Raw genomic sequence first — 25,927 nt, 5'->3', positions numbered from 1 at the left:
ACACAGAGCACACACATGAACTTCACACACATTTCAAAAGCAATAATTTCATAGCAATGGGTATACTCATAAGCACTAGTAAGTTCCAGAGTATAAAATTCTAAACATGATAATAGAATGTAAAGGTTAACCAAGGCCTAATTTTTCATTATGTGTCATATATATTAAGTACTTATTTTTGCAGTTTTAGATTCTATTGTTACTATGCTTGCAACATCAATTTTCTGTATGTTTTTTTTGTTGTTGTTCTTTTTTTGTTTGTTTGTTTTTGGTTTTTTTGAGACAGGGTTTCTCTGTGTAGCCCCGGTTGTCCTGGAACTCACTCTGTAGACCAGGCTGGCCTCGAACTCAGAAATCCACCTGCCTTTGCCTCCCAAGTGCTGGGATTAAAGGTGTGTGCCACCACGCCTGGCTTATGGTGTTTTAATGTGTCTACTCACAAGGGTTAGCTAGCTGACAAGGTGGCAGCTAGCATACATACAGACCTCTGTCTGACTATTTTACACTGTCCTCACAAATGTGTTCAAACTCTACTCATTGTTCCTCTTATAAGTCCACATGAATTTAGATTTTAGTCAATCTCCAAACAAATTCAGCTGTGGATTTCCCACTTAGGAAATTTCCATTTTCTACACGAGATGCATATTTGTAGAACAGATTATTAAAATATCTGCAAAGTCGACATTTTTAAGTTGTTAGGCATCTTATCCTAAAAAGAGTATGCATGTCATGGGGGAAATAAGCGGTTTTTATAGAGGAGGACCTAGTCTTGCAGCAAACGTCTGCCATAAAGAAGTTGTTGAGGGTAGTTGGAGAGCACGCTACCTTTTAGGATGAAATATAGCCTGGCTCGCTTCAATGGATTCCTGAATACAGAGCTGGATGTCATAACTTGCAAGATGGTCATCGTTAGAATCATCATTAATATCCATATCTGCAAATAATTTTGAAAGAGGTGATTTCTTAGTCTCAACAAGGATTCAGAACAGCAGGTGCAATTCACATCACAAAGGCAAAATGAAAAACAGAATATATTTACCTTCTCTCGGTAAATACACACAAATATCTAAGATCTTAATCCATGCATGCAGAAACTCCATCCTATTAACTTCAGAGGTTCTGTTGAAACTTTAGTTACCTGCCCCTTGAATGTCTATGTCCTCTACCTGTGACTTTGCAGTTCTGTCTCCAGAAGGGCCCATGGTCTTTCATCATGCTTCTGATGGATAACTCGGGCCCTCTGTGTTTCCATAACACACTAGAACCTTAGAACTCAACTGGAGCAAAGGGGGTCAGTCAGCACAGATCCTTTCGTCTACAGTCCTTGGATGTCAGGTCCGCTGCTCTCAGAACATCATTGGCACATTTGAGATGAGGACCATCTTCACATCTGTTATACCAGCAGGACTAGCACTTCTGTAGATGCCCACTAATTCCTCTGACCATTTCTGTCCACCTGTCACAAGCCACTGCTTTTGGCCAGCCTGTCTCCCCTGAGGATACTATACAAAATGAAAATAAGTACTCGCTGTGCTTTTTAAAAAAGATATCTAAAACAAACAAACAAACGAACAAACAAAAACAGCTATCTAATTAGAAAAGTAAATGTCTCTCTTTAATGTTAAGTCAGCTTCTTTGGTGAAAGGCAGGGCATTTAGTAAGTATAGAAGCTGAAAATAGTCCTACAGTGGGGTGACTAAGCAATATGAAATTATCATTAGTTAGCAGTTCTGCCAAGCCCACTGCATTCCTTCTGACATTTGACACAGCACTGGGCTTTTTAAAGGGGAGAAACAGAAGCAAGGTCTGCAAGCAATTTCCAGACACAGTTGACCTGTGCTATGCATCTTCTCAGCTTTCAAGGTCAGATGATCTTGAAAGACAGATCTAAATACAGGGCTAGCCAAGGGCTCCAATCTCAGGACAGACTGCACCAAGACTGTAACGCTGTAAGGATTTTTGTTCATTTTGCTGTAATGAGCCTTGTCTGGTGGTATACCCTTTGCAAGTACCAGCACTTAGGAGGCTAAGATAGGAGGTTCATAAGTTTCAGGCCACCTTGAGCTGCAATGATAGGACCTTGTCAAGTCATTGAAACAAACAAAACAACAACAAAAATACTGTTTGGGATAAGCAGCCTGACCAATGTTTGGGAACAGGACAAAGAGGGGAGATGGATGTGAGAAGGTCCTACACTCTACTGAGCATACCCCCTAACGCTGACGTAACTGTCTCCTTGCGGGCCAATGTGCATGTCTGGGATCTTCTTCACCAAATAGATTCAAGTGGTACATATTTATTTAGTATAAACTGACCCATTGCGTCCTGACCATCGACTGTAAGTTCACAAGATCAGAGAGCTAGGGTGCAACCTCAGTGTCTGGAGAAGAATGTCCGCGTGATCTGGGGTCCTCACATGTACCGTGAGTGGTGGCTGGAGGAGAGAACAAATGCATGAAGAATATCTAGCTCTTCCTTGTTCTTACCACTGACCGTTTCTCTCAGGAATGTGGTTCTTCTTCCAACGGAACAAACTGACTGCTAACTCTGGATCTGGCATCAGTTTGCTCTGCTTTTTGTTTTTACATCTGGTGCTTTCTTCAGAAGGCTGTCTTGGCTGCTCTGCACCCTGGTCCCCACTGCCTCGAGTCTGGCACAGGAGTCTTCCTCCTACAGCAGTCCTTATTGGAATTCTCCCCTTCCTCTTTCGCCCTCTTTCTGTGAAGATTTCTTCTTATTCGACATTTTCCTGCCCTTTGAATTTACATGCATTACATATTTGCTTTGCAAATTCCTCTCATACTTGTGTTTTTATTCTCATTGGACTAGTGTTTTCCCGAGAGGGAACAAATTGCTTTCTCTTTCGAAGTGCTGGGGACCCAGGGCTTCACAAGGCAAGGCAAGCACTAAACCCCACCCTTGGCCAAGCTTCCAATTTTATTTTATAGTGTTTTCTTTGTTATTCCCACCCCTAATTTATCTGCTTTCCAAAGTGGCAAATGACTTCTTTCCGTGGTGACAAGAAAAGTTCTTGACACATTTTTTTTTTAAAAAAAAACAAGTATGCACTAAGTTCTTCAGACAACACAGTTACATGATGCAGTAACCCTTAAGCACTGCCACTTTTCTTGCTGATGTGATTGCAGGCGTGGGGCTTGCATGGTTATGGAATTGGTATGGGGTGCAGAGCCCCCTCACCTGTTCAAATACCCAGTTGAAATCTAACCCTGATTGAAAAGTGGGCAACCGGTGCATGAAGCACTGCTTGCTCCTTAGGGGCTAGAGTTAGTCTGTGAAATGGGTCCCTAACGTTTTCTATTGTGTTTTAAACATCACCAAGAGGGATGTTATCAGCTGGGCATTGGGAGGCAGAGGTAGGCAGTCTTTGTGAGTTCCAGGACAACCAGGGCTGTTACATAGAGAAACCCTGTTTTAAAAACAAACAAACAAACAAACAAACAAACAAAGGAGAATGTTATCAGAATTCTTAGCTGTTTTATATTTATAATAAAAATCGTGGTAAAATCATGGGGAAACCATGACAGAACAGCCCAACCCTACAGGTTGTCTTCAGAAGAACTGACCGTTTAGATGACTGTAAATTCAATATACTTGCAGTCAGGTATTGAAATGGCCAGGAAGGGGGTGTCAGTGGAATGGCCCAGAGGTGTGAAGATGAATGAAGAAGACAAGAAAGGCAGTTAGAGAATGATTTCTCTGTGTTGAAAATTTGAAATGACTAAGCTGATGGATAGATGGGAAGTTATTAAAGAAAGAGCCGCTCCAGGATATGAAGAAAAGTCCAGTGGCATTTCGGCATCAAATATCTTACTTCTCCGTCTAGAAAAGTTACTTGGCTCTCTATTAAGAAAAGAATGTGCTGTAGAGCACTTAACATTGTTCTGGAGATCTCTGTCTCTTGCTCCCCAACGTGTGTGTGTGTGTGTGTGTGTGTGTGTGTGTGTGTGTGTGTGTGGTATGGTGTGTGTGTTGTGTGTGTTGTGTGCATGTATGTATATGTGTTGTGTGTGTGTTGTGTGTGTGTGGTATGGTGTGTGTGTTGTGTGTGTTGTGTGCATGTATGTATATGTGTTGTGTGTGTGTGTGTGTGTGTGTATGTGTATGTTGTGTGTGTGTAGTCCAGCAGTCAAAGTTGGGTATCTTCCTCCCTGGCTCTCACATTGTTTTTGAGGGAGACCCTCTCACTGAACCTGGAGCTCACAGTTTCTGACAGACTAGCTGGCTAGTGAGCTCCCAGGATCCAGATGTCTCTTTCCTCTTCAGCTTTGCGGTTACAGATGTTCATCGCCATGGTTGGTGTTTCATATGGATGCTGGGGACCTGAATTCAGGTCCTTACACTTACACTATAGGCACCTACTGCCTAATGATCAATTTCCCAGCCTCAATAACAAGAGAATTTTATGTGAATTGATTTCATTTACAATATCTGTTAACCTTGCTGTGGGTAGAAACACAGTTGATGGCAAATTATGGATTCTTTCTCTGAAGGGACGTGCCAACTTTGAGTACAAATTTAACTCACAAATACGCCGAAGCTCTTCTATGTTTTAGATACAGTTAAAAAAAAAAAAAAAGAAAAAAAGAAAAAAAAAAGCTGAATCCCATATTTCTAAATGCTAAGTCCCAAATGTTTAGTTAAGGTTTCAATGGTTATCAATTTGTTTTACAGATGGGCTGAGTTACATCCCAAGTTTAGATGTGTCGCAAAAGAAGTCTGATGACTATGCAAACTCTAGAATATGTTTGGAAAGAAATAGGATGGAGATAGTACCAGAAGCCGTGAATCATGGAGGGCTGGCTTTGTGTCAGTAACCTTGCAAAGCACTTTGCACACATGCCGGCTTTGAAATCCTTATTCGGGCTGTATGTCGTAAGCATTATGGATCAGTGCAGGTAAGTGGAAGTTGAGCCTTATCCACTGAAACTCTCACAGCTGATAACAGAGCCCCAGGAGAGGTAGGAGGATGTGCTCTTCCAAGGCCTTTCCGAAGCTTCCGTCTGTCGCTTTGAACAGAAAACACTTTGATCCTGTTTTTGACAGTCAGCTCTCAGTGACAATAACTTCCAAAAATAAACAGCAGCTTGCAAAGGCACATAAATCATTTGCCTTGGCTCTGCACGGGGACGTTTTATGTTGCAGAGGGTGGTCTGAGGTTTCCTAAGTTTGTCTTCATTCCGTACTTTTTGTTTTGGAGTCCAAACATCACTGTCCAAAAAAATAGGATCAGCGTGCCAGTTGGTGCCTGACTGAAGTAGTCAGGAGGTTGGGATGATGTTGCAAGGCACAGTTAAGGAGAGAGTACCAGGGCAGGGTGTCTCCTTGCATCAGATTCTCTAAACTACCTCCCATCTGCACTGATGCCCCACTGTCAAGGCCATTGGTAGGTTCATGATACCCCTCAGAGCGTTCCTTGAACTGTGCTAACTTCTCTGTCAGGAAGTCATGGCTTTCCCTTTTTCCCAAAACAAGGATTAAAAACCCTCACATTTTTCATGAACTGTCTTGTAGGTTCACTCGTGATTACAACCAAGTTTGTTGCTCCACCTGCCATGACTCTGTCTTGGGCATAACGAAACAAGGGAGGGGCAAGAATCAGCTGAGTGGACAGTTGCTTTCACTATACAAGGAAAGGCTCTGCCCATAAATATCATATTGCCCTGAGCACCTGTCAATCACTATCATGCTGCCTTATTAGTAGGAGAGTCTTTTCTTTAGGGCACATTGTCCTCTCTTCCAGTATCCTTTTGAAAATGCCAGTAGCAGCTGGACACTGTGGCACAATCCTCTACTCCTAGGTAGCATATAGATGACTGAGGCAGCAGAGTTTGAGGTCAGCCTGAGCTACAGAGCAGAGATCACTTCAAAACAAAGAAATAGATGAACGGACCAGAAGTAAAATGCCAGTGGCACCACGTTGGTCTCCACTATAGAGCCAGGATTTCTAGAAAGAGTTTCAGAAGAGGCACATGTGTAAAGATGGCAGATGGTCACAGGCTGAAATACCATGGGAGGTGAAAATGGACTAAAACAAGGACAATCCTAAAAAAAAAAAAATTACATGTTCTTTCTCTTATGCAAGTGTAGCTCATACTGGGACCCTGGGTTTCCAAAGGAAGTGCAGGTGGTCTGCTGTGTGGACTGCTGAGCCTCGTTCACAGAGGGATTTCCTGACTGGTGAGCTGGTCTCCTGGCATCCCAGAGACAATCATGGGCATTTACTCAACCAGAGGAAAGTCGAGAGTTAAGTAGGAACATCTTCCAATTTCTGGTTTTGTTAAGGAAAGTTATTATAATTATTTTAAATGTTGTTTATTTTTATTTATCATCATTATGCGATTTGTATTTCTAATTTTAGGAACATAACAAAATAAAATATTTTAATGATTTTGATGCTTATTAGTGGTCATACACTGTTCTTCTCCCAGAGTCCCTTAGTACTAAGTAGCAAACTAGATACAAGGTGTTTTTATTTTGTTTTTGTTTTCTTGTTTGTTTGTTTGTTTTTTCGAGACAGGGTTTCTCTGTGCAGTCCTGACTGTCCTGGAACTCACTCTGTAGACCAGGCTGGCCTCGAACTCAGAAATCCTCTGAGTTCCAAGTGCTGGGATTACAGGCGTGCGTTATCACTGCCCGGAAGACACAAGGTTTTCAATCACTGATTTGAGCAACAGAGTTCGCTAGTCCTGAAGAGTTAACAGAGAAAGTAATATCTATTAGGACTGGGCTTCACTTCACAGTCACATGTGATCCTTTTTCACAATTAACAAAGTTTAACTATATAACTAGCAATTATTTTTTTATGACACTTGACTTTTTTTTTATAAAAGAAAGTCTGTGGATGATGGGAAGAACTTGATAGATCCAAATAGTGTATTTATTTCTTAATGGCACGAGGTATCCTTCTGACATATGTAAAACACACACAGACACACACACAGACACACACACACACACACACACACACACACACAGAGAGAGAGAGAGAGAGAGAGAGAGAGAGAAACATTAGTCCAGAAAACAAACAATATTTTCGTGTTTCCTCAAAGATATTTTGGAGAAATGAAAAGGCAGATAAGACGATAATCCTAGTGTAATGACGAGCACACAGTGAGAATTTAGTGAGAATTGGCCAGAAGAATGAATACCTTTAAGATGAGACAGGAAGTAGATTTATCTTGACTTCTCTTTGCATCATGCATACCTCTTTTGGGGAGGGGGGACCAATTCACTTGCAGTTTTAGGATCTCACTAATTAATATTTGGTTTCTGTGTAAATTCTCTATTGGTAGGACCTGCCCCACCAGCTTGGTTATCTCCAGTTTCATGTAGCAGAGGGAGATATTTTCCTCTCCATTCATTTCTAAGTCAAAAGTATTTGTGACAGAAAGGTAGGAGGAAGCATGCTAGCTTTAGGAAATGACTCAGAGTGTAGGAAGGAGCTCTCTGTGCCTACGCACATGGACCTCCAGAAGGAAACAAGCTCACAGGAAAGGGAAGAGCCCTGTACCAAGGATGACTGATCGATGGAATAGCTTCCCTTATAATGTTCACAGTTAAAAATCTTTTCTTTATAACTCTCCATCTAGACATCTACCTTACAAAAATGATCAGGGTTGGAGGAAAAGATATGTATGTGAGAATGTTTATATTAATTTAAACAGCCAAAACCTTAGAAATAACTCAAATGGCCAGTGTTAATGAATAAGGAGACAGTGACACACACACAATCAATAGAATACAATAAAGTTATTAAAATTCATATATGAGAATAATCTTACTATCACACTCAATAATCATCATTTAGCCAAATACAATCAGATGTTTTCAAGAAAATTAAATTGATTTTTTTATTCGCTCAGTTTTACTAAGGTAAAGGAAAATAAGACTTAAAATTGTATTACTTTTCTACTGTTGTGATAAAACACTATGGCCAAGATAACTGTCTAGGTTAGGCTTTTACTGCTGTGAACAGATCATGACCAAGGCGACTCTTATAATGACAGCATTTAATTGGGGCTGGCATACAGGTTCAGAGGTTCAATCCATTATCATCAAGGTGGGAGCATGGCAGCATCCAGGCAGGCATAGTGCAGTAGAAGCTGAGAGATCTACATCTACAGGCTGCTAAGAGACTAGCTCCCAGACATCTAGGATGAGAATCTTTTTTATTATTTTTAGGATGAGGGTGTTAAAGCCCATGCCCACCATGACACACCTACTCCACCAAGGTACTCCAACAAAACCACACCTCTTAATTGTGCCACTCCCTGGGCTAAGCATATACAAACCATCACAGTAACTTATAAAAGGAAAGGTTTATTTGGGGTTTATGCTTCTAGAGGAATAAGAATCTATTACCATCAAGGCAACAAAGTGTGGCAGCAGGCACTATAGGCAGCAGGAACAGCTGAGAGTTCACATTTCAAGCCGCAAGCAGGAAGTAGGAACACACTTTTATATTTTCAAAGCCAGTCTCCAATGACACATTTCCTCCAGCAAGGCCCCGCCTCCTAATCCTACCCAAACAGTGCCACAAAGTCTGGATCAAGTATTCAAATGCCCATGAATATGGGAAAAATCTCAAGTACAAAAACCATCATGGGTACATAACTTGAAAATTCAATATACATATGCATTGTGATTTACTCTGTATAGTTAATTTGAAAATGCTATCATACATAGCTAGTTTTATTTTTGGAACAACCATACTAAGAACAGTATGGGAATGCCTCAAAAAAATTTTAAAAATAGAGATAAATGATGATCTACTCTATTTCTAGGAATTTCTGGAGCATCTGAGATCTGTACTGTCATGCCTGCTGTGGCATAATTTGAGATAACCAAAGATAGAATCAAGTTAAGCATACAGGTGAATGGATAAAGAAAATGTGCTGTATATTACTGTGGAATGTTGTACAGTCAGAAAAAGATGGGAATGAAGTCATTTGTGACAAGAAGGATGAAGCTGTAGAGCATTGCATGACACAAAACAAATAAACTCCAGAAAAGATATTGCAAGGTCTCAATACATGGAATCCAAAAATGTTGACTCACAGAAACAGAACTGGATGGGACTAGTCAAGGGCTTTGAGATGGGCATTTAGGGAGATGTCTTTAAAAGGGTGTAAAGTTTCTGTCGTGCAAAATAAAGAAATCCAAGGATCTATCATATGGCAATGATTCTACAGCTAACATACAATATCCTATACTTGAAATGCTTGAATTTCATAAAAACAGGTGAAGCCCAGTGTGGACAGTTCTTGGTGTGGAGAAACAACAGAAGTCTGACAGATTAATCATATACCTGTCTTAGTCAAGTGCAGGTGTCATTATCTTAGCTATTACACATCTGTCTACTCGAGAAGAAATGATTATATTTCAATAATTAGTGAGAGGTAGCTCCCAAGGGAGATTATGCTGATTTCAAATAACTTAAAATATGCCTTTGGCTTACTCATTTGGGAAAGGTGAATGAAGAAATCAGCTACAATCACAGTAAATACATCATAAATAATATCATGTGTATCATGTGTACATATTCATGTGTGTGTGTGTGTGTAGGGGTGTGCATGGGTGTGCATGGGTGTGGAGGCTAGAGCATTTTCTGTGATAGTTCTCTACTTTATTTAACTGAGGCAGGGTCTCTTTCTGAACTCAGAGCTCAATGATTTAGCTAGTTTAGCTAGCTAACTTGCCCTAGGGATCCCCTGTTCTGCCTCTAGAGGGTTGGGATAATAGGTGGCCTCTATGGCCACTTTGATTTTTTTTTTTTTAGTATAAAATAGAGTTTGTTCAGGGTATGGGTAGGGGAGTTAGAGGGTAGTAGAGGCAGAGAAAGGGGAGAGAGAGAGAGAGAGAGAGAGAGAGAGAGAGAGAGAGAGAGAGAGAGAGAGAGAGAGGAAGAAGAAGAAGGAGAAGAAGAAGAAGAAGAAGAAGAAGAAGAAGAAGAAGAAGAAGAAGAAGAAGAAGAAGAAGAAGAAGAAGAAGAAGAGAAGAGAAGAGAAGAGAAGAGAAGAGAAGAGAAGAGAAGAGAAGAGAAGAGAAGAGAAGAGAAGAGAAGAGAAGTGAAGTAGAGGAGTAGGGGAGGAGAGGAGGAGAGGAGGAGAGGCTGGCCATGAGCACATGGTGGGGGTGGGGGGAGGGAATGGGGAGAGAAGGGGGAAGGGAAGAGGGAAGCAGGGAAAGAGCAAAGAGCAAGAGAGCACTTTGATCTTACATAACTGCTGGGAATCTGAATTCTAGTTCTCACACTTGTATGGCAAGCTCTGTATACCCTGAATCAAGCCTCTTGTAATTCTTATGCATGTATACACACACACACACACACACACACACACATGTGAATATGAGTATGCATACATCTTCTTTCTGGAAGTATTTGTTCCTAGGCATGGCTCATTTCATTGGACATAAAAATTCCAGTGCAGTACTCAAGTCTATTTGAGACTCACTCAAGCAATTCTGAGTTATTGTATAACTTAATATTTTGTGTTGAAGCCATGCACAAGCAATTAATTTTCTCTTGCTGGAAGCAGTGGAGAATAGAGGCTGAACCTCTGCTCCAGTCCTGGCCTGCCTATTATCAGCTGCCTGGTTATCAGTAAATACTTCCAGTCCTTATGGGATGGCTGAACTTTTCTGGAATGAGGAAGTATGAGCTTATGTTCGAGCACTTCTGACTCAACCATGGGCAGGTCCTCTAGTATCTCTAAGATTTTATTCTCTTTTCTTTTCCAAAGAACCAGCTACTGGCAGAGTTGAAACTCACCAGGTAGGTCACATAAATGTCCCATTTCCAATGGGCCCGGTGCATGTATACCTTCAGCCTCAGCCCAGTGCCAGGGGATCATTATCTCCTCAGAGAGGCTGATGCCTTGTCTAGGGTTATGGTTTGTGAGGAACATAAAACTCCTATCCCTACCTTGAAAGTGAAATGCAACAGGCTCAACTTCTCTCTGTGTTCTTGAGAACTGTGTGGAGAAGCCATGGCTCCTCTGGAGCCCTTTTAAATATCTCCTTAGAGGCTGTCAGGACTCCAGTGAGCCTTCTTCTCTCAAGGCTGCCTAGTTTCTCTCACTGTGACATGGTTAAACTTCCCTTGTCATCTTGACAGCTTTCCTGTGGATCCACCTATTTACCCATCTCCTTTTGAAGGAGCTCTGACCTACAGGCTCTGAGTGCAGCCCAACAGGTGCAGGCAGGACAGCACACCATCAAGTGGGTATACCTGCCTCTCTCTTATACATCACACATCTATTAACTTAGGCCAAAAGAGATAAGCTTGGAGGCTATCATGTTGCATGATGGATTTGAACTCCTGCCCTAAGTTCTGCAATCTATATATTTCACACCATTTGCTAAGCCATTCTACACGCCACTCTTTGTTTATTCCTCCTGTCTTGCTTAAGTTTGAATTTTTAAAATATTTTTATTAGGTATTTTCCTCATTTACATTTCCAATGCTATCCCAAAAGTCCCCCATACCCTCCCCCCTCCCCTACCCACCCACTCCCACTTTTTGGCCCTGGCGTTCCCCTGTACTGGGGCATATAAAGTTTGCAAGTCCGATGGGCCTCTCTTTCCAGTGATGGCCGACTAGGCCATCTTTTGATACATATGCAGCTAGAGTCAAGAGCTCCGGGGTACTGGTTAGTTCATAATGTTGTTCCACCTATAGGGTTGCAGATCTCTTTAGCTCCTTGGGTACTTTCTCTAGCTCCTCCATTGGGAGCCCTGTGATCCATCCAATAGCTGACTGTGAGCATCCATTTCTGAAGTTTGAATTTTATTCCCATCTGCCAAGATTGGATGCATCTCTACCCTCCCAACGTCTGTGTATTCACAGACTTAATAAGCAAGTCTTATATGTGCTTGTGCTCTGCTGACAAGGACAAACGTGGAACAGAAATTAACACAGGACAGAGGCTTCCAGGCTGGCATAGATGTTACTTAGCATCCTTGAGAAAAGCTGTTTATTCACTTAATGAATTCTCTTGAAGACATTATCAGTACTAATGTCTCCTTTTCGATACTCAGATCATCACAGAATATAATACCTTGTTGAGAGTCAACTTCATAGTGTGGAAAACATCTCTCTATGGATAGACAAAAACACAAAAGAAAACTTGTCCATGGGTTTCCAACAGTAATTGTCTTAATGGATTCAGGGTATTCTATCCACCATTCAAAAATACATATTCAATGTCAGCTGTGTTTCAGACTCAGGACCCTCCAGACAGTATCCAATACAGATACCCACCTACCAATACAGTATGGATATTATTAGAGTTTCTTGCTTTTAAATACTGTGTTCTAGACGCTGGGTGATGGCGCAATCAGTAAAGCATCTACTGCATAAAGAAATGAAGACCTAAGTTAGAATACCCGGCACCCATATAAAAACCAAACCAAACACAACCAACCAACCAACCTAGCATCATAATCTATGTCTGAAGCCCTTAGCTCTGGACTCATTGTCCTCATTCTCCAGGTCCATCTGAAGAACCAAGGATAAGCTAGAGAGTGATGAGAGTGGGAGATGCCCAGTGCTGACCTCAGGCCTCCGTATGCACATGAGTATATGTATACACACACACATGTGCAAATAAAAAATAATAAACGGGCTATCAAAATAGGTTAGTTGGTAAAGTTGCTTGCTGCCATGTGGTAAAAAAGAGAACCCATTCCTGAAAGTTCTCTTCTGAGCTTCACAAGTATGTCATCACATGAACACGCACCTACACATGTATACACACATATGTAAACAAGTGTAATGAAGACTTATTAAAATAAATCAATCATTTAAAATCAATATATGGTAGACACCTTTCAGGTGCTCTTTCTGCTCTTTCAGGGTTAGCACTAAGGCAAAAATCAATCACAGTTGTTCCTCAGAAAGTATGTATTTAGTGAACTTAAAAATCCCCATAGCAAATGTCTACTGAAGCCTCCTGTACTGACTGCATTATATGGACCGAGTAACTCACTGTTCACAACACACTCTTCCAGTTTCACAAGTGAAACCAAAACCAAGTTGGCCAGGCAATCTGCTCATGCACAGACATCAAAGGGATGGTGGAGATGAGGTTATCTCTAAGAGACCACACAGGTCTAGCTGGTTCACTACAGCTGAAGGATTCTTGAAATGCAGGTATCATTCTGTAACCTACAAATTCATAAACCTCAGAAAAAGTTTTGTAAAATAATTTAAACAGTTCACAAACTAATTGACTCCAGGGGAAAACATGGGGCATATTTTCATTAGAAATTATTAGGTACCCTTATAGAAACAACTAAAGTATAAAATTATGATATTTTTAGTGCTTCAACCATGAAACAGTGATAGGTATTCTTTAGAAATAAAGCCATTTTCTATATTGACAATTTCCTATAAAATTTTCAGGAATAGCCGAGGAGCATTGGCATCTGCTGCATCTTAAGGCCTTGAAGCCCCACAAGTCTATAGTATCACCCACACGATTACATTTCCAGATCTACCCAGTTCAGCATTTTTCTTTTCCATCTTAAAGAATATTTTTTTTAATCTGAACACAAAACATCTATCTTTTGCAATCAGTGATAAAAACGAGACTTCAGGGATATTTATGTTAATTACTGACAAATGTCATTTCCCCTCCCTAGAAACCATGAAAAAAACATAAGGCTCTTGGGGATCTACATCATGCACATGGGTATTCCTCATTAATATATTCCTACTTGACCTCTTTTTCTGATGATATGATTCTGTGATGCATAATAATTACTGAGTTGATGGTCTATAAATCAACAAATCGATCCCAGCTTTATGCTATAATTAGATAGGTGAGCCCATAGGTGACCAATCAGGCTTGAAGTAATGAGTTTCCACCACCCCCAGTGTGCCCATCTGTTCCAAATGTTTCCAGTGCTGACACTCCCTCCATAAGTAAGCTGGTGAGGTACAGATCAAATAGTTCATAATCTCACCTTTTGGAATGATCGTCTTGTTATTCTTACCCGGGGCCTTGGCTTCCTAAACCAGGGGAAGTGCCGTGGAGCTAATGTGTTCCTCAGTGTATCTAAAATTAAGTATTCAGTCGGTTGTTAAATTAAGATCTGACCTTGTGCAGCAGAAACACAAGTGTTCCCTGGCACGCAGAAAAGAATTACCCATGACTTCTATTGACTCTCATCAAAAGAAACACAAGCCCATGGAAGAATAATAAGATTAACTGTGTTCTGATTGGCTCAAAGAGTTTACAGAAAACATGATCTGCTGACTCAGCTCCAGGGAGGCTCCGTGCTGGAAGAGCAAGACCTTCTACCCACAGAAGTCAAAGCAGATTGTAGAATGAAATCAAGATGTAAAGGTGTGATTTCCTGTGATTTCAATACCAACTATTTTTTTTCATTCCTCAACTTTTAGACCCAAATCAAATGACATTGGATGCAATGATCTTACACCAATTTACTGTCTTGACTGTGGTTTGCTTTTAAGAACTGCCAGACATGATCTGATACAGAGCTTTCAGCTGTATCCATTCTGACCAAAAATGCACAGCTCAATAAGCAAATATATGGAATAGTGGGTTTTTTTTCAAGTATGTAGCAGATGTAAAGCAAGCAAAAACAAAACAGAAAAATATTTTAGTTTAAGGGGCTATATCCTTAAAGGGCCACAAAATCAGAAGAAAAAAATTAACTACAGCTAATAAAACCTGCTGTTTTATTTACCAGTTTCCTGGTGGGAACAACCTGCCTGGAGATTTTTTTGACAGGGCTATCTTTGTTACCCAACCACTGTCAACATTCACAGAGCCATCTGGCTTCTGTCTGTCCCTCTCCCTTTTCCAGTGACACAACCCTGTCCAAGGATCTCTAGCCTCCAGACTTCTGGGGTTGAGTGACATTTCCCAGCCCTCATCCCACAGCTCCAAATTGTCTTCATTGGCATTGACCTTCCTGCCTTTTCCTACTGTAGGATTCTGGGAGAAGAAACAGGTTAGACTTGAGTTTTCTTTTTACCTCTTTGTCTTTGGTGCCATTGAGGAAATATGAATATTGTAGTAAATCTGCCATTGACCTTCTACTTCAGAAAGACACAGTATGGAAGGAGCAGGCTTCCTGCCTGCCCTTTAGCTGTGATAAACAAGGAGTGCTTCTGTCATCCTTGGAGCAAACTTTGAAAAACAATTTACATTTATAACACTGTAAACTGAAGACTGCAAAGTAAGGGATGGGGATTAAGAGTCATATACATTTTTAAAATTATTAACCTGATGGAACTTTTTCATATAATTGTTATCAAAGACACTCAAGATGCTAACTGCTTCAGTTTTCATACAATGCTGTTTAATGTCTATCTGAAAAATTCAAGTAAATATTTGGAGTTTAGTAGAACTTATGGAAAAAAGAGAATTCAACATGTTCAAATGTGGTTCAGCACATTGCAGTGATGTCTTTTGATCTTAAAGCATTTTGTGCTGTCACATGTACAGAATAGTTACTGTATATTTCTGTCCCAAATCAGATTCAATAGGATATTTAAAGTGGCTCATACACACACACACACACACACACACACTCACAGACACACACAGAGAGAGAGAGAGAGAGAGAGAGAGATGAGAACTTTCGTGACTAAGGACTTGAGGTATTGAATAACACACTTACAAATAAATACTGCTTTACCTCATTGTCTCTATCACCTTTAGAGCATTAAAGCAAACTCTATTTGCTTTAGAGTTTGAGTCATGTGTAGTAGCAAATGCCTGTGATGCTAGCACTGACTGGGGAGGCAGAGGCAGAGGCAGAGGCAGAGGCAGAGGCAGAGGCAGAGGCAGAGGCAGAGGCAGAGGCAGAGGCAGAGGCAGAGGCAGAGGCAGAGGCAGAGGCAGAGGCAGAGGCAGAGGCAGAGGCAGAGGCAGAGGCAGGTGTATCATATGCTCAAGACCAGCTTGGCCTACAGACTAAGACCTCTTCCCAAATAATAAGAAGTATCGAGACTCAATGTACTCACCAGTATTATGGAAACAGTAATAATAATGTGCCTATGTCATCCACAACCTTTATTAGGCCTACTCCTCAAGTACACAGCCATCCATACACATATATAATAACACCCTTTGAGTAAAAAGTGATCTGCTCGTGTTATTAATAATTACTTTTACAACTGCCATTTTTGAAAGTGTCATTTCTCAAAGTGAAAATAAATGAATCTGATTTCAGACAATGTGCGTGTGAAATTGTAAATTAGTAAATAATTTGTGTAAATGTGTCTTTGGTTTGCTGGTGAGGGTGAGTTTCAGAAAGGTATGACTGAAGACCAAAGCATTACTGAATAGCACCACCCTGATGAAGGTAAATGTAATGTGAACGACATCCAGAGACACCTCCCTTCTCTCTATATTTAGGAACACATGCATGTCCTGGTTCAAGGGGATAATTATAGCAAAGGACATGGAGAATCTGAGGTTAGAATGCCTGAGATGTACTTTTAGAGACTGCCCTTGGACTCAGACTCAGCCATTTCTCTTTAGAGGATAAGAGAGTTTGGGTGGTATTGAATGGGAATTCCAAGGGAGCGCTGGAGTATCCCTGTGTCCATATTTAATTAAGGCACATGCAGGCCCTGAGTGCCTCACTTTACCCCCGGGTACTTTATGTTCCTGAAAACAAGCATGAGGTCTGCAGGCTTGTCATCATGAAATGAAATACATCTCTTGCTACCATTACACATAATCCATGCACTGTCCCTCAGATCCATTTATAATACACCCACTGCAGTACCTTTTTATAAAGCCCTGTAAGAACTGCAGACAAAGTTCTGCCTTCTGAAAAAAATGCCATATATATATATATATATATATATATCAATCATTGGGAACAAAGTAGAAATGAAAGGAAAGAAGTTATCAGTTTCTATCTTGCTTCTAAAGTATTTAGATGATTGCCCTGCTTCTTCTGGAAACTGAAGTCCTGAGTCAAATGTATTAGCACCGAACTCCTCCAGGAGAGTCACACACCTGTGGGAAAGTCCATGGTGCTGACATCATTCTAGCCATTTCACAGCCAAGCAGCACCACAAATGCAAATGCAGGAGAGGAAGTTTCAGTGAAATTTCTCAAAGACGTTTTAAAAAGGAAACTACCATACGATCCAGCATTCTATTTCTGAGCATATGGCCACTGGACTTAGAAACCAGCATCTCAAAGGCATGTATGTGTTCCTGCTTGTGTTGATTGCAGCATGATTCACAGTCGTCAAGAGGCAAAACCAAGCCAAATACTTAGCAGTAGATGCCCAGTATATAGTATAATGCAATGTTATTCAACCATACCAAAAACCAAAAATCCTGGCATTACCACAAGCTAGATAAGCCTAGGAGGACCTGTGTGTGAAATAATCCAGATAGATACAGACAAACACAGTGTGATATCACTTATATGTGGAAACTAAAAAACAGATCTCCCAGAAATAGAGTGAAATACTGTTTTCCAAGTATCCCCCCCCCCAAAAAAATATGTCAGGTATAAGATGAATAGGCTTGAGAGTTCTGATGTACAACATAACATGTTATATGCGCATAGCTTGTTAGAAGAGTAGATCTCATCATATACAATGGTAATTATCCAGGTGATGTCTATAAATTAATGAGTTTGATTATGGTAAATAATTTTACTTATCTAGCATATCAAATCACCACATTATATATGTTTACATGAATTTCATTTGTCAAGGGGACCTCAATAAAACCAAAGTCCTTTCTTTTTAAACATTTTAATACCGTGTATTTTGACCATGTTCTTTCACCTTGTCCAAACTTCTCCCAGATCATCCCCACCTCCCTACCTACCCAACTACACATTCTTTCCCTCTACTAAAAAAGTCTTCCCCTACTCCCTGACACCTCTACTCTCTCTCTCTCTCTCTCTCTCTCTCTCTCTCTCTCTCTCTCTCTCTCACACACACACACACACACACACACACACCACAAACACACATACATTCAGAAACACACACACACACACACACACACACACAGACCACACCACTATCACCTCTACCACCACCACCACAACAACAACAACAATAATAACTATAAAATACTGAGGAGTCCATTCTGTATTGGTCATGTACTCCTGAGCATGAGGTCTACCCTAGAATGTAGTTGATAGACCTATCGAATAAAACGGACTTTCCCTCTCCCTTCAGGTATCAACTGCAAATAGTTTCTTGGTTAGGAGTAGACTTTGCCAATTTCCCATATTCCATGCTGTTGTTTGACAATTTCATATGCGAATACAAGGCTTTATGATCACTATTCCCCCCGCCCACTTCATCTCCCTCCCAGGTCTATTGATCCCCCTACTGCCTGACACCCCTACTATCCATTTTCTAGTTTTATAACTTTTGATTTAGTTTTGTGACATATTTACTTTAGCCAGGGACATCAGTGTGGTGACTGGATTAGAAGTATTCACCGAAGCCTGGTGGCGTCATGAAGCTGGAAATCTTTTAAAAATAAAAACAATAATAAGATTGAAACCCAGGCCAGATGGTACAAACGATAGTCTAGCTGCATTATATGTTAATTATTACCTGTCTATGCGAGCGATTCCTAAATTGTTCTTTAGGACAAAGGGGAAAGGAACTTCCTCTCTTGTGTGAATAAATTTGTTTCATCCACATTTAAGCAAGTTAAAGAGCTTATTTTTCAGAACTATTAGTCTACAACAGAGACTCTGTAAGAGGAGGAACATATATAATTCAAATGCAAGGTTACTTGATTTCTTTGTTCACTTAATTATATCCTACATCTAAAGAACTGTTAAGGGGATGCTAACACAGTCATTTGCCTGTCTGTTCCCTTTATTGGGACCATTGTATTTTAATTATTGCAGAAGCTCACAGAATGATGTGACATTTGGAAGAGACGGCCTTTATTTTTATTTCAGAATCCTTTATGTCACATGTTTCTTACACATGATTTTCAGAATCATTTCCAGTAATAAGAATGAAGTTACTACTGAAAGTACGCCAAGAATAGTCTCATTCGGGAAAAAATCAACATGTGCAAAATATTGACTCTTTACCTCAGAAAAATGACATATTTCAATTTATTTAAATTATTTTGATTTAATAAAGTTTCAAAGTTTTAGCATTTAATTCTTTAATGCATTGTGAGTAGAGCTATCTTTAATATTTTTGAAATAATAGATTTTGATATATTAAAAGCTAACCTTTGTATGTTTTGACTCAGGTGCTTACAGAGCTCTTATCTGGTCTAATGATTTCAGGTTGTTTTTCTTAACTTCCCTGTGTGTGTAGTGTCTGAGCATTATGGATACCAAAAGGTTGGAGATATATATCTACGACTAATTTGTGGTGGTGGTAGGAGGAAGATAGATTCTACCAAAAATTTTGAACAAGTAATTAGTATGTAAGCAGCAATATGACTTTTGAAAAGCTCATGAAGTAAACATAAAATAGACATTGCAGGGCTCAACTTGGAGGCTCAGAGAAGAAGGAAGGGCCTCCACATCCTCACCAACGCTCCTAAGACCGTCAGAAAACAGAGTGCCTGGATGCTGTCTTCCTTGCCTGGAGTTTCCCATTCTCATGAAATGCTGTTGTCTGGCTTGGGAGTTGGATGAGGTCTGATTTCTACTTAATTTTATGATCTAGGACGCCATTTTCCAACGTTCTACCTTCTCAGCATCTTCTAATTCTACCGATTGAGACTTTGCTAAAATATTTTTGGAGTTTTTACCATGTCTTTTCCTTTTTTACGAATTATAATGTAAAAGAGGGGATAATAATTTCCTAAGCACTATTTTGTTTCACAGCCCTCTTATGGCCTCTGGACACCTGAATAAGACACATCTCCTGCTTGTATACAAGATCCATTCATCTACTAAGCATGCACATATTAGTTACCATGTGCCACACATAAGACTGTAGAGCAAGTTCTCATAATTAGATTTGTACATGCTTAAATCAAAGAACATTGAAGGTTGGAGAGATGGCTTAGCCAGTACAGTGCCTGCCACGGAGCATGGAGACCTGCGTTCTGATCTCCAGCACCTCTATACAAGTTGGCAGGGTGATAAATATCTGCAATCCTGGTGTTGTGAAGAAGGAGGCAGGATATAAAGACAAACAGATTCTTGGATCTTGCTGGATATCTTATGATCTTCAGGATCAGTGAGAGAGCCGGTCTTTAAAAAAGTAAGATGGACATTCATAGAGGAAGACACCCAATGTTGACCTCTGGCCTACACGCCACCCCCACCACGCACACACACAATGTTTTAAAGAACATTTAGAAATTTGTCTGTTGTGTAGTGAAGCTCATAAACATCTTAGAAGCCAGAGCATCAGGAGTCAGATGAAGGTACAAAAAAAACACTCTTAGGACTTTTGTTCAGCAGGGTCCTCCTTCCACAGCTAGAATTTAGGCATCTAGAACTTCATCTTAATTTTTATAGTTTCATAATTAAATGGTTACATCACACCTTCACTCCAGAGCTCTAACAATTACCAATGAGCACAAATAGTAAAGTGAAATCATTATTTCATAAATGAGTTATTGATTATATTGGCTATTCCTGGTTGTCAACTTGACTCTAAATGGAATGAACTACAATCCAGAATTGGAGGGCACACCTGTGATCCAGACCTTGAGGTTGGAAGACATAAGTTCTGACCTGGATCTTGGCATGGGGATCTTGAGGCATAGTGGCCATGAAAAACTTAGGCCCAGGCAAGAAAGTACATGCCTTTAATCCCAGGAGACTGAGGCAAAGATATCTCTGAGTTCAAGATCAGCTGGGACAAAGCAAGTGCATATCTTTGTTCTGGGCCACATTGTCTGCTAGAAGCCTACATAGGGACATTGGAAGAAGAAAGATTCACTCTTTTTTGACTGTTTGCACGTAACTTAGTTCTACAGAAGAAGACCGACTGATACAACTAGCTTCCTGGGACTGAGCAACTACTAGATTCTTGGCCGTCCCATCCACAGCGACCCATTGTTGGGTTAGTTGGACTACAGCCTGTAAGTCATCACAATAAATTCCCTTAATATGTAGAGACATTCCATAACTTCTGTGACTCTGAAGAACCCTGACTAATACATTGATGATACTCTGTTTTTAAATTCTAAGTGTTGGGAAGTGAGGGTTTCTACAAACAGCTTACAGAGCCATAGACTCCCACTGGTTATGTTTAAGAATATTGCGTATCATGTGCTCTCTGTGAGAGACATGATACATCCCTCACAGTAGAGAGCTGAAGGAACTTGGGGGAGACAGATTCCACAAAGCTATTGAGTTGTCAGAAGTAGAAGACACTTTTAAAGGGGAGTAAGGTCGACTACAGCTCACTACAGCTTATGCTGTGTCACAATGCAGCCAGAACTATGTAATAGGAGATGAACACAACATAGATTTCGGTTCAGCTTGCATCCTGGTTATGCATTTTGAACTCTTCCATGATGGAGATATCTATTATAAATATTGGCCTCTTCTCATAGCATAGGCAGTCTCCTACAATCCCTCAGCACTGTTGCTTTTCAAGTGGCTTGTCCCTTAGTAATCATAATGTTGGGTAGTATTTAGTGAGCTTTTGTTATAACTAAGCATTACACCAAGTTCTTTGTTTGGGGCTTCTGGACAGGGATACAGCTTTATACTATACATAGTATACTATACTATAAACTTAGGTGAAGGAACAAAACCATTAAATCTACTTTCCAGGCACCTATGTGGTACTTTGGTGAAGGGTTGTCTCCACCAAAAAAACAGTTTCAGAATTTCTGACCTGCACAAAGCAATTTTTATCTTCTCTATGTGCAATTCTCATTTAATTGCCACAGCCTTCCTCGAAGGTAGGTGGCATGTCCTAACACTGTGACCATTTTCCATGGTGGAGGGTTAAGTCAACGGGTTATTTAAAATTCTGCACAGTTGTTTAACTAATAGGAAGACCAGCCAGGACTTTAACCCAGATAGAGTTAAGCATTTTATGCTAGATATTTTCAGAAGCGGGGATGTGTTTGGGAACAGATTCCCAAACATTACTTGGCATATTCACAGCCATTCTGCTCTTAGTAGATCCAGAGATGCTGTGTCTTCCCATCACAATGAGTGGTTGCCTAAATGATGGGAAGCAGAGGCACATTAAGAGCTATCCCTGTAACTAGCAAGTTTGGCTGTGATGGTCATTTCTCTTAGGCACTTGAGCCACTTAAGTAACGTTGTCAAGCCAGGCAGTGGTGGCACACGCCTTTAATCCCAGGACTTGGGAGGCAGAGGCAGGTGGATTTCTGAGTTCATGGCCAGCCTGGTCTACAGCGTGAGTTCTAGGACAGTCAGGGCTACACAGAGAAACCCTGTCTCAAAAACCATATATATATATTAGTTCTGTGTTACGGAACCTGAATATGTAACACACCTTAGGGGATTTCCCTCATTAAACAGGCAGGTATACAGGATTCCTGGACAAGAAGGAAAGGTGGGTAAAAGGACCTCACCATCAGTGATGTGGTTTTCCGTTCTTGCTGGGTAAACGTCAACAATTTTCTACACAGCTCACAAGCTGCTGTGAAGGTAGACTAAATGAGAATAACAACCTGGCATTTGAGAAACATCTCAAACAAGACTGTTAAAAGGGCACATGATCAGGCTTAAAGCCAAAACTACTCAATCTGTGAATTTAACCTGTTAGCACTCCTCTTCCATCTCTGCACCTGAATGCTCTTCCTTATAAGCTGCCATACTGTTTCATTTACAAGAAAAAATTCTTTAAGAGCAATAAACAAGCCAGCTTATATTCTTAACCTAACTTCAATCTTTACCTAATTAAAAAAAAAAAACCTTGTTTAATCTTGATTATAGATGTTAAAAGAGGTCTGCCTCTTGCTTAACAGTGGGTAGTGCTTAAATGTAAAGTATGTGCTTTTTCTTTAAAAAAAAAAAAACAAAATGAACAAACTTTGTGTCACATTGACTTACTCTGTATAGTCATTTTAACTAACAATGGCTCCCATAGGTTCATATATTTGAACATTCAGTTGCCAGTTGGTGAAACTGTTTAGGAAGGATTAGGAGGTGTGGTCTTGTTGGAAGAGGTTATGTCACTTGGGGAGGGCTTTGAGGTCAGATGCGCATGTTATTTCCAGTTAGTGCCCTTTCTGCCTCATGTTTTAGGATTAGATGTAAAATCTTATCTACTACTCAAGAGTCAAGCCTGCCCACCTTTGGCCATGCTCCCTACCATGGTGGTCATGGACTCATCCCTGAAACTGAAAGCCTCAAATAAACACTTTCTTCTACGAGGTGCCTTGGTCATGACATCTTTGCACAATGATAGAAAAGTAACTAAGACACCTTGAGAATAAAGAATTCTATTCTTTAGAGCAACTCAAGGTACTGGGCTCACTGAGGTCCATAAGTAAGGTGCTTCTCACACTGTAGCCCATTGCCTTAGGCTGGACCTCTTGTTGCTTCTGACATCCATTCTAGGTTCTTGGTCATCTGCCACTTAGCTCACAGGCCCTTCTTGTCACTCTAATATTTCTGTCATACGCTTATATCATATGCAAATAAAATAGTTGAGAAAGGCCCTCAACAGGTATAAGTGGAGACCATAAAGAAGGAAGATTGAAAATAACAAGCAAGAATTGGGACCTACATCAAGGAAATATCCTGAAGTAAAAGAAGATTTTTTTAATAAATAAATAAATATTAATATTATTATTATTAATAATAATAATATTTATTTATTTATTTATTTATTTATTTATTTATTTATTTATTTATTATATATAAGTACACTGTAGCTGTCTTCAGACACTCCAGAAGAGGAAGTCAGTTCTCATTACAGATGGTTGTGAGCTACCATGTGTTTGCTGGGATTTAAACTCAGGACCTTCGGAAGAACAGTCAGTGCTCTTAACCTCTGAGCCATCTCACCAGCTCGTAAAAGGAGATTTTTAATGTAAGCCTAAGTCAGATGCCAGGGGGAGTCACCAGAGTTGCCAGTACAGAGACATGAACTAGCTTCACCAGTGAAATTTGAAGAAACAAGAAAGTGAGTTCAGTTTTTTTGTTTTAATCCAATCATTTATAAGAGAAAACATGGCTGCGTGTAACAGGTCTCCAAAGTTTCGTCTTACAAATGCTCAAAGTTGCAACGCTTGCACCTGAGTTACAGGAAGCGTCTCACAAGATCTTTAGAAAATTGCTAGAGACTGAATTCAACCAAATTATAAAAACAGAAACAAGCATGAGAAGTATAGGCCATTGGAAACACTCTACTATAGGACTAGTGACTGTATAAACACAGCGCCAGGATTAACAAGTAGAATGCTGCTGTTCTAGGCCCTGAAATCAGAGCTGAGTCTATTAATATGCTTTAGAGACAAGAGGGAAGTCAAGCGGTATTGGATGTCTCAGCTAGAGTGGTGAAGGTGAAAGGAGATACCCTGAATGATGTGGCAGATACTGGAAGTTCAAGCATATCTACATAAAAACAAATGCTGAGCCACTCAAGCTTTTACTGACATCTATAGACGAAGAGATGCAGAGGAGACAAGAGGAGAGATATCACATATTTTCCCCCATCAAGGTACTAACAGGCACTATACAACAAAACCAAAAAATCAAGGGAGGTATGGATATTAGAGTTATCCACTAAATTAAAAAAAAAAGTCAGCCCTCCTAAACACGTAATAAACTACAAATAAAAACTGAAGTATAGGAAAATATTTTTTAAATGGCCAGAGTATAGCTATATCTTTCATACCCAAAATGTAAACGAACCTCATTGACTAAGAGATTAACATATGCACATTATATTTTTACCTCTCTCCTTATTTTCTCTCTTTTGTGTCCTAGAATCCAAAGGACCCGGAACTAACAAGATCAATAAAAATCCAATGAAGAATCAAAGACTGAAAAAAAAAAGGAGATAAAGAAATAAGAGTGCATCCAGGTAAAATGAGACAGGGACCACTTGCACATTTTGTAGCCTGCTTGCTCCTGAGGAAGAAGTGAAATTCATTTCTCAAAACCTTGTTGCATGACATAAAATCTTTTGTGCAAAGTACAGAGGATTGAGGGGAAGAAGGGCTGCAGTGTCACCTTTTGGGAGAGGCAGGCAATGAAATGGCAAGGTAGGATGAGACACTGTGTAGGGGAGGCTTCAAATGTGGGCCGGTAGGCATTGATGCTCTTGGCTATGGGACTGCTCCAGAGTATACAGTAGGACAGTGCTGGGATGTAGGCAACATCCTATGTAAACACAAATAAAACAGTGTTTCCGGGGCCTGGTCCCCACCCCTTTCCTAACATTATCATCTGGAAAGTTGTTAGAAACTCACAGTTAGGTCTTACCCTAGACTTCAAAACCCTGAAAAGCATCAGAAACTTGGATTGGGGGGCTGGGGGCGGTACAGTTTGGGACAGGTATTGGCTGAGGTCCAGCATTCTCTGTTTGAATAAACCTTCAGAGGACTCTAGTTCCCTTCAAGGTCGGCGTGTCAGTGCCTTGGAAGGTATCTGGGTTAGTGAGCTACTTAGAAGTAGTTTTAAAGTGTTGAGAAACTTGAACAGTGTAGGGAGAAGTACTCAGCCAGCCAAACAAGAGAAGATAGGGTTTGGTGGCCAATTTTCCACATAAGAAACAACAGATAAAGTGACTCCAAGGGACATTCTGGGAGAGACTGAATGAGTAAAGAGACTGAGCACTGAATTAAGAATCATTGGAAATAGATTTGTTTTATTTTTCATGCATCTTCAAAATAAAACTTTCATTTGTTTGTAATATCATCAGAGATTTATAAAAGTGACTATTGAATAAAATTCAGTTGGAATCATATGGCTAAGTTTGTAATTTCCTTCCCTTTTACCCCTCCCTACCC

At 40.2% G+C, this 25,927-nt stretch overlaps 1 protein-coding gene across 3 annotated transcripts in view; it reads right to left on the bottom strand.

Annotated features, from left to right (window-relative positions):
* The window catches only part of Asb15 (ankyrin repeat and SOCS box-containing 15), a 45,021-nt gene that overhangs the window by 15,725 nt on the left and 3,369 nt on the right, over positions 1-25,927 (bottom strand). Inside the window, exons 1-2 of one of the 3 annotated variants that reach the window (XM_011241089.2) lie at positions 13,990-14,137; positions 826-934 (exon numbers count right to left, since the gene is read on the bottom strand). In XM_011241089.2, the coding sequence (XP_011239391.1) occupies positions 826-932 (107 nt within the window). In that variant the 5' untranslated portion in view covers positions 933-934; positions 13,990-14,137. Of the gene's footprint in view, positions 1-825; positions 935-1,166; positions 1,402-13,989; positions 14,138-25,927 lie in introns of those variants that run through there. The other 2 variants (XM_006505206.3, NM_080847.3) reach the window with 2 other exon arrangements.

Source organism: Mus musculus, chromosome 6, assembly GCF_000001635.26.
Source record: "Mus musculus strain C57BL/6J chromosome 6, GRCm38.p6 C57BL/6J".
In the NCBI taxonomy this organism is placed as follows: domain Eukaryota; kingdom Metazoa; phylum Chordata; class Mammalia; order Rodentia; family Muridae; genus Mus; species Mus musculus.
Note: the sequence above shows the minus strand (reverse complement) of the source record. Positions and strands in the feature narration are given on the sequence as shown.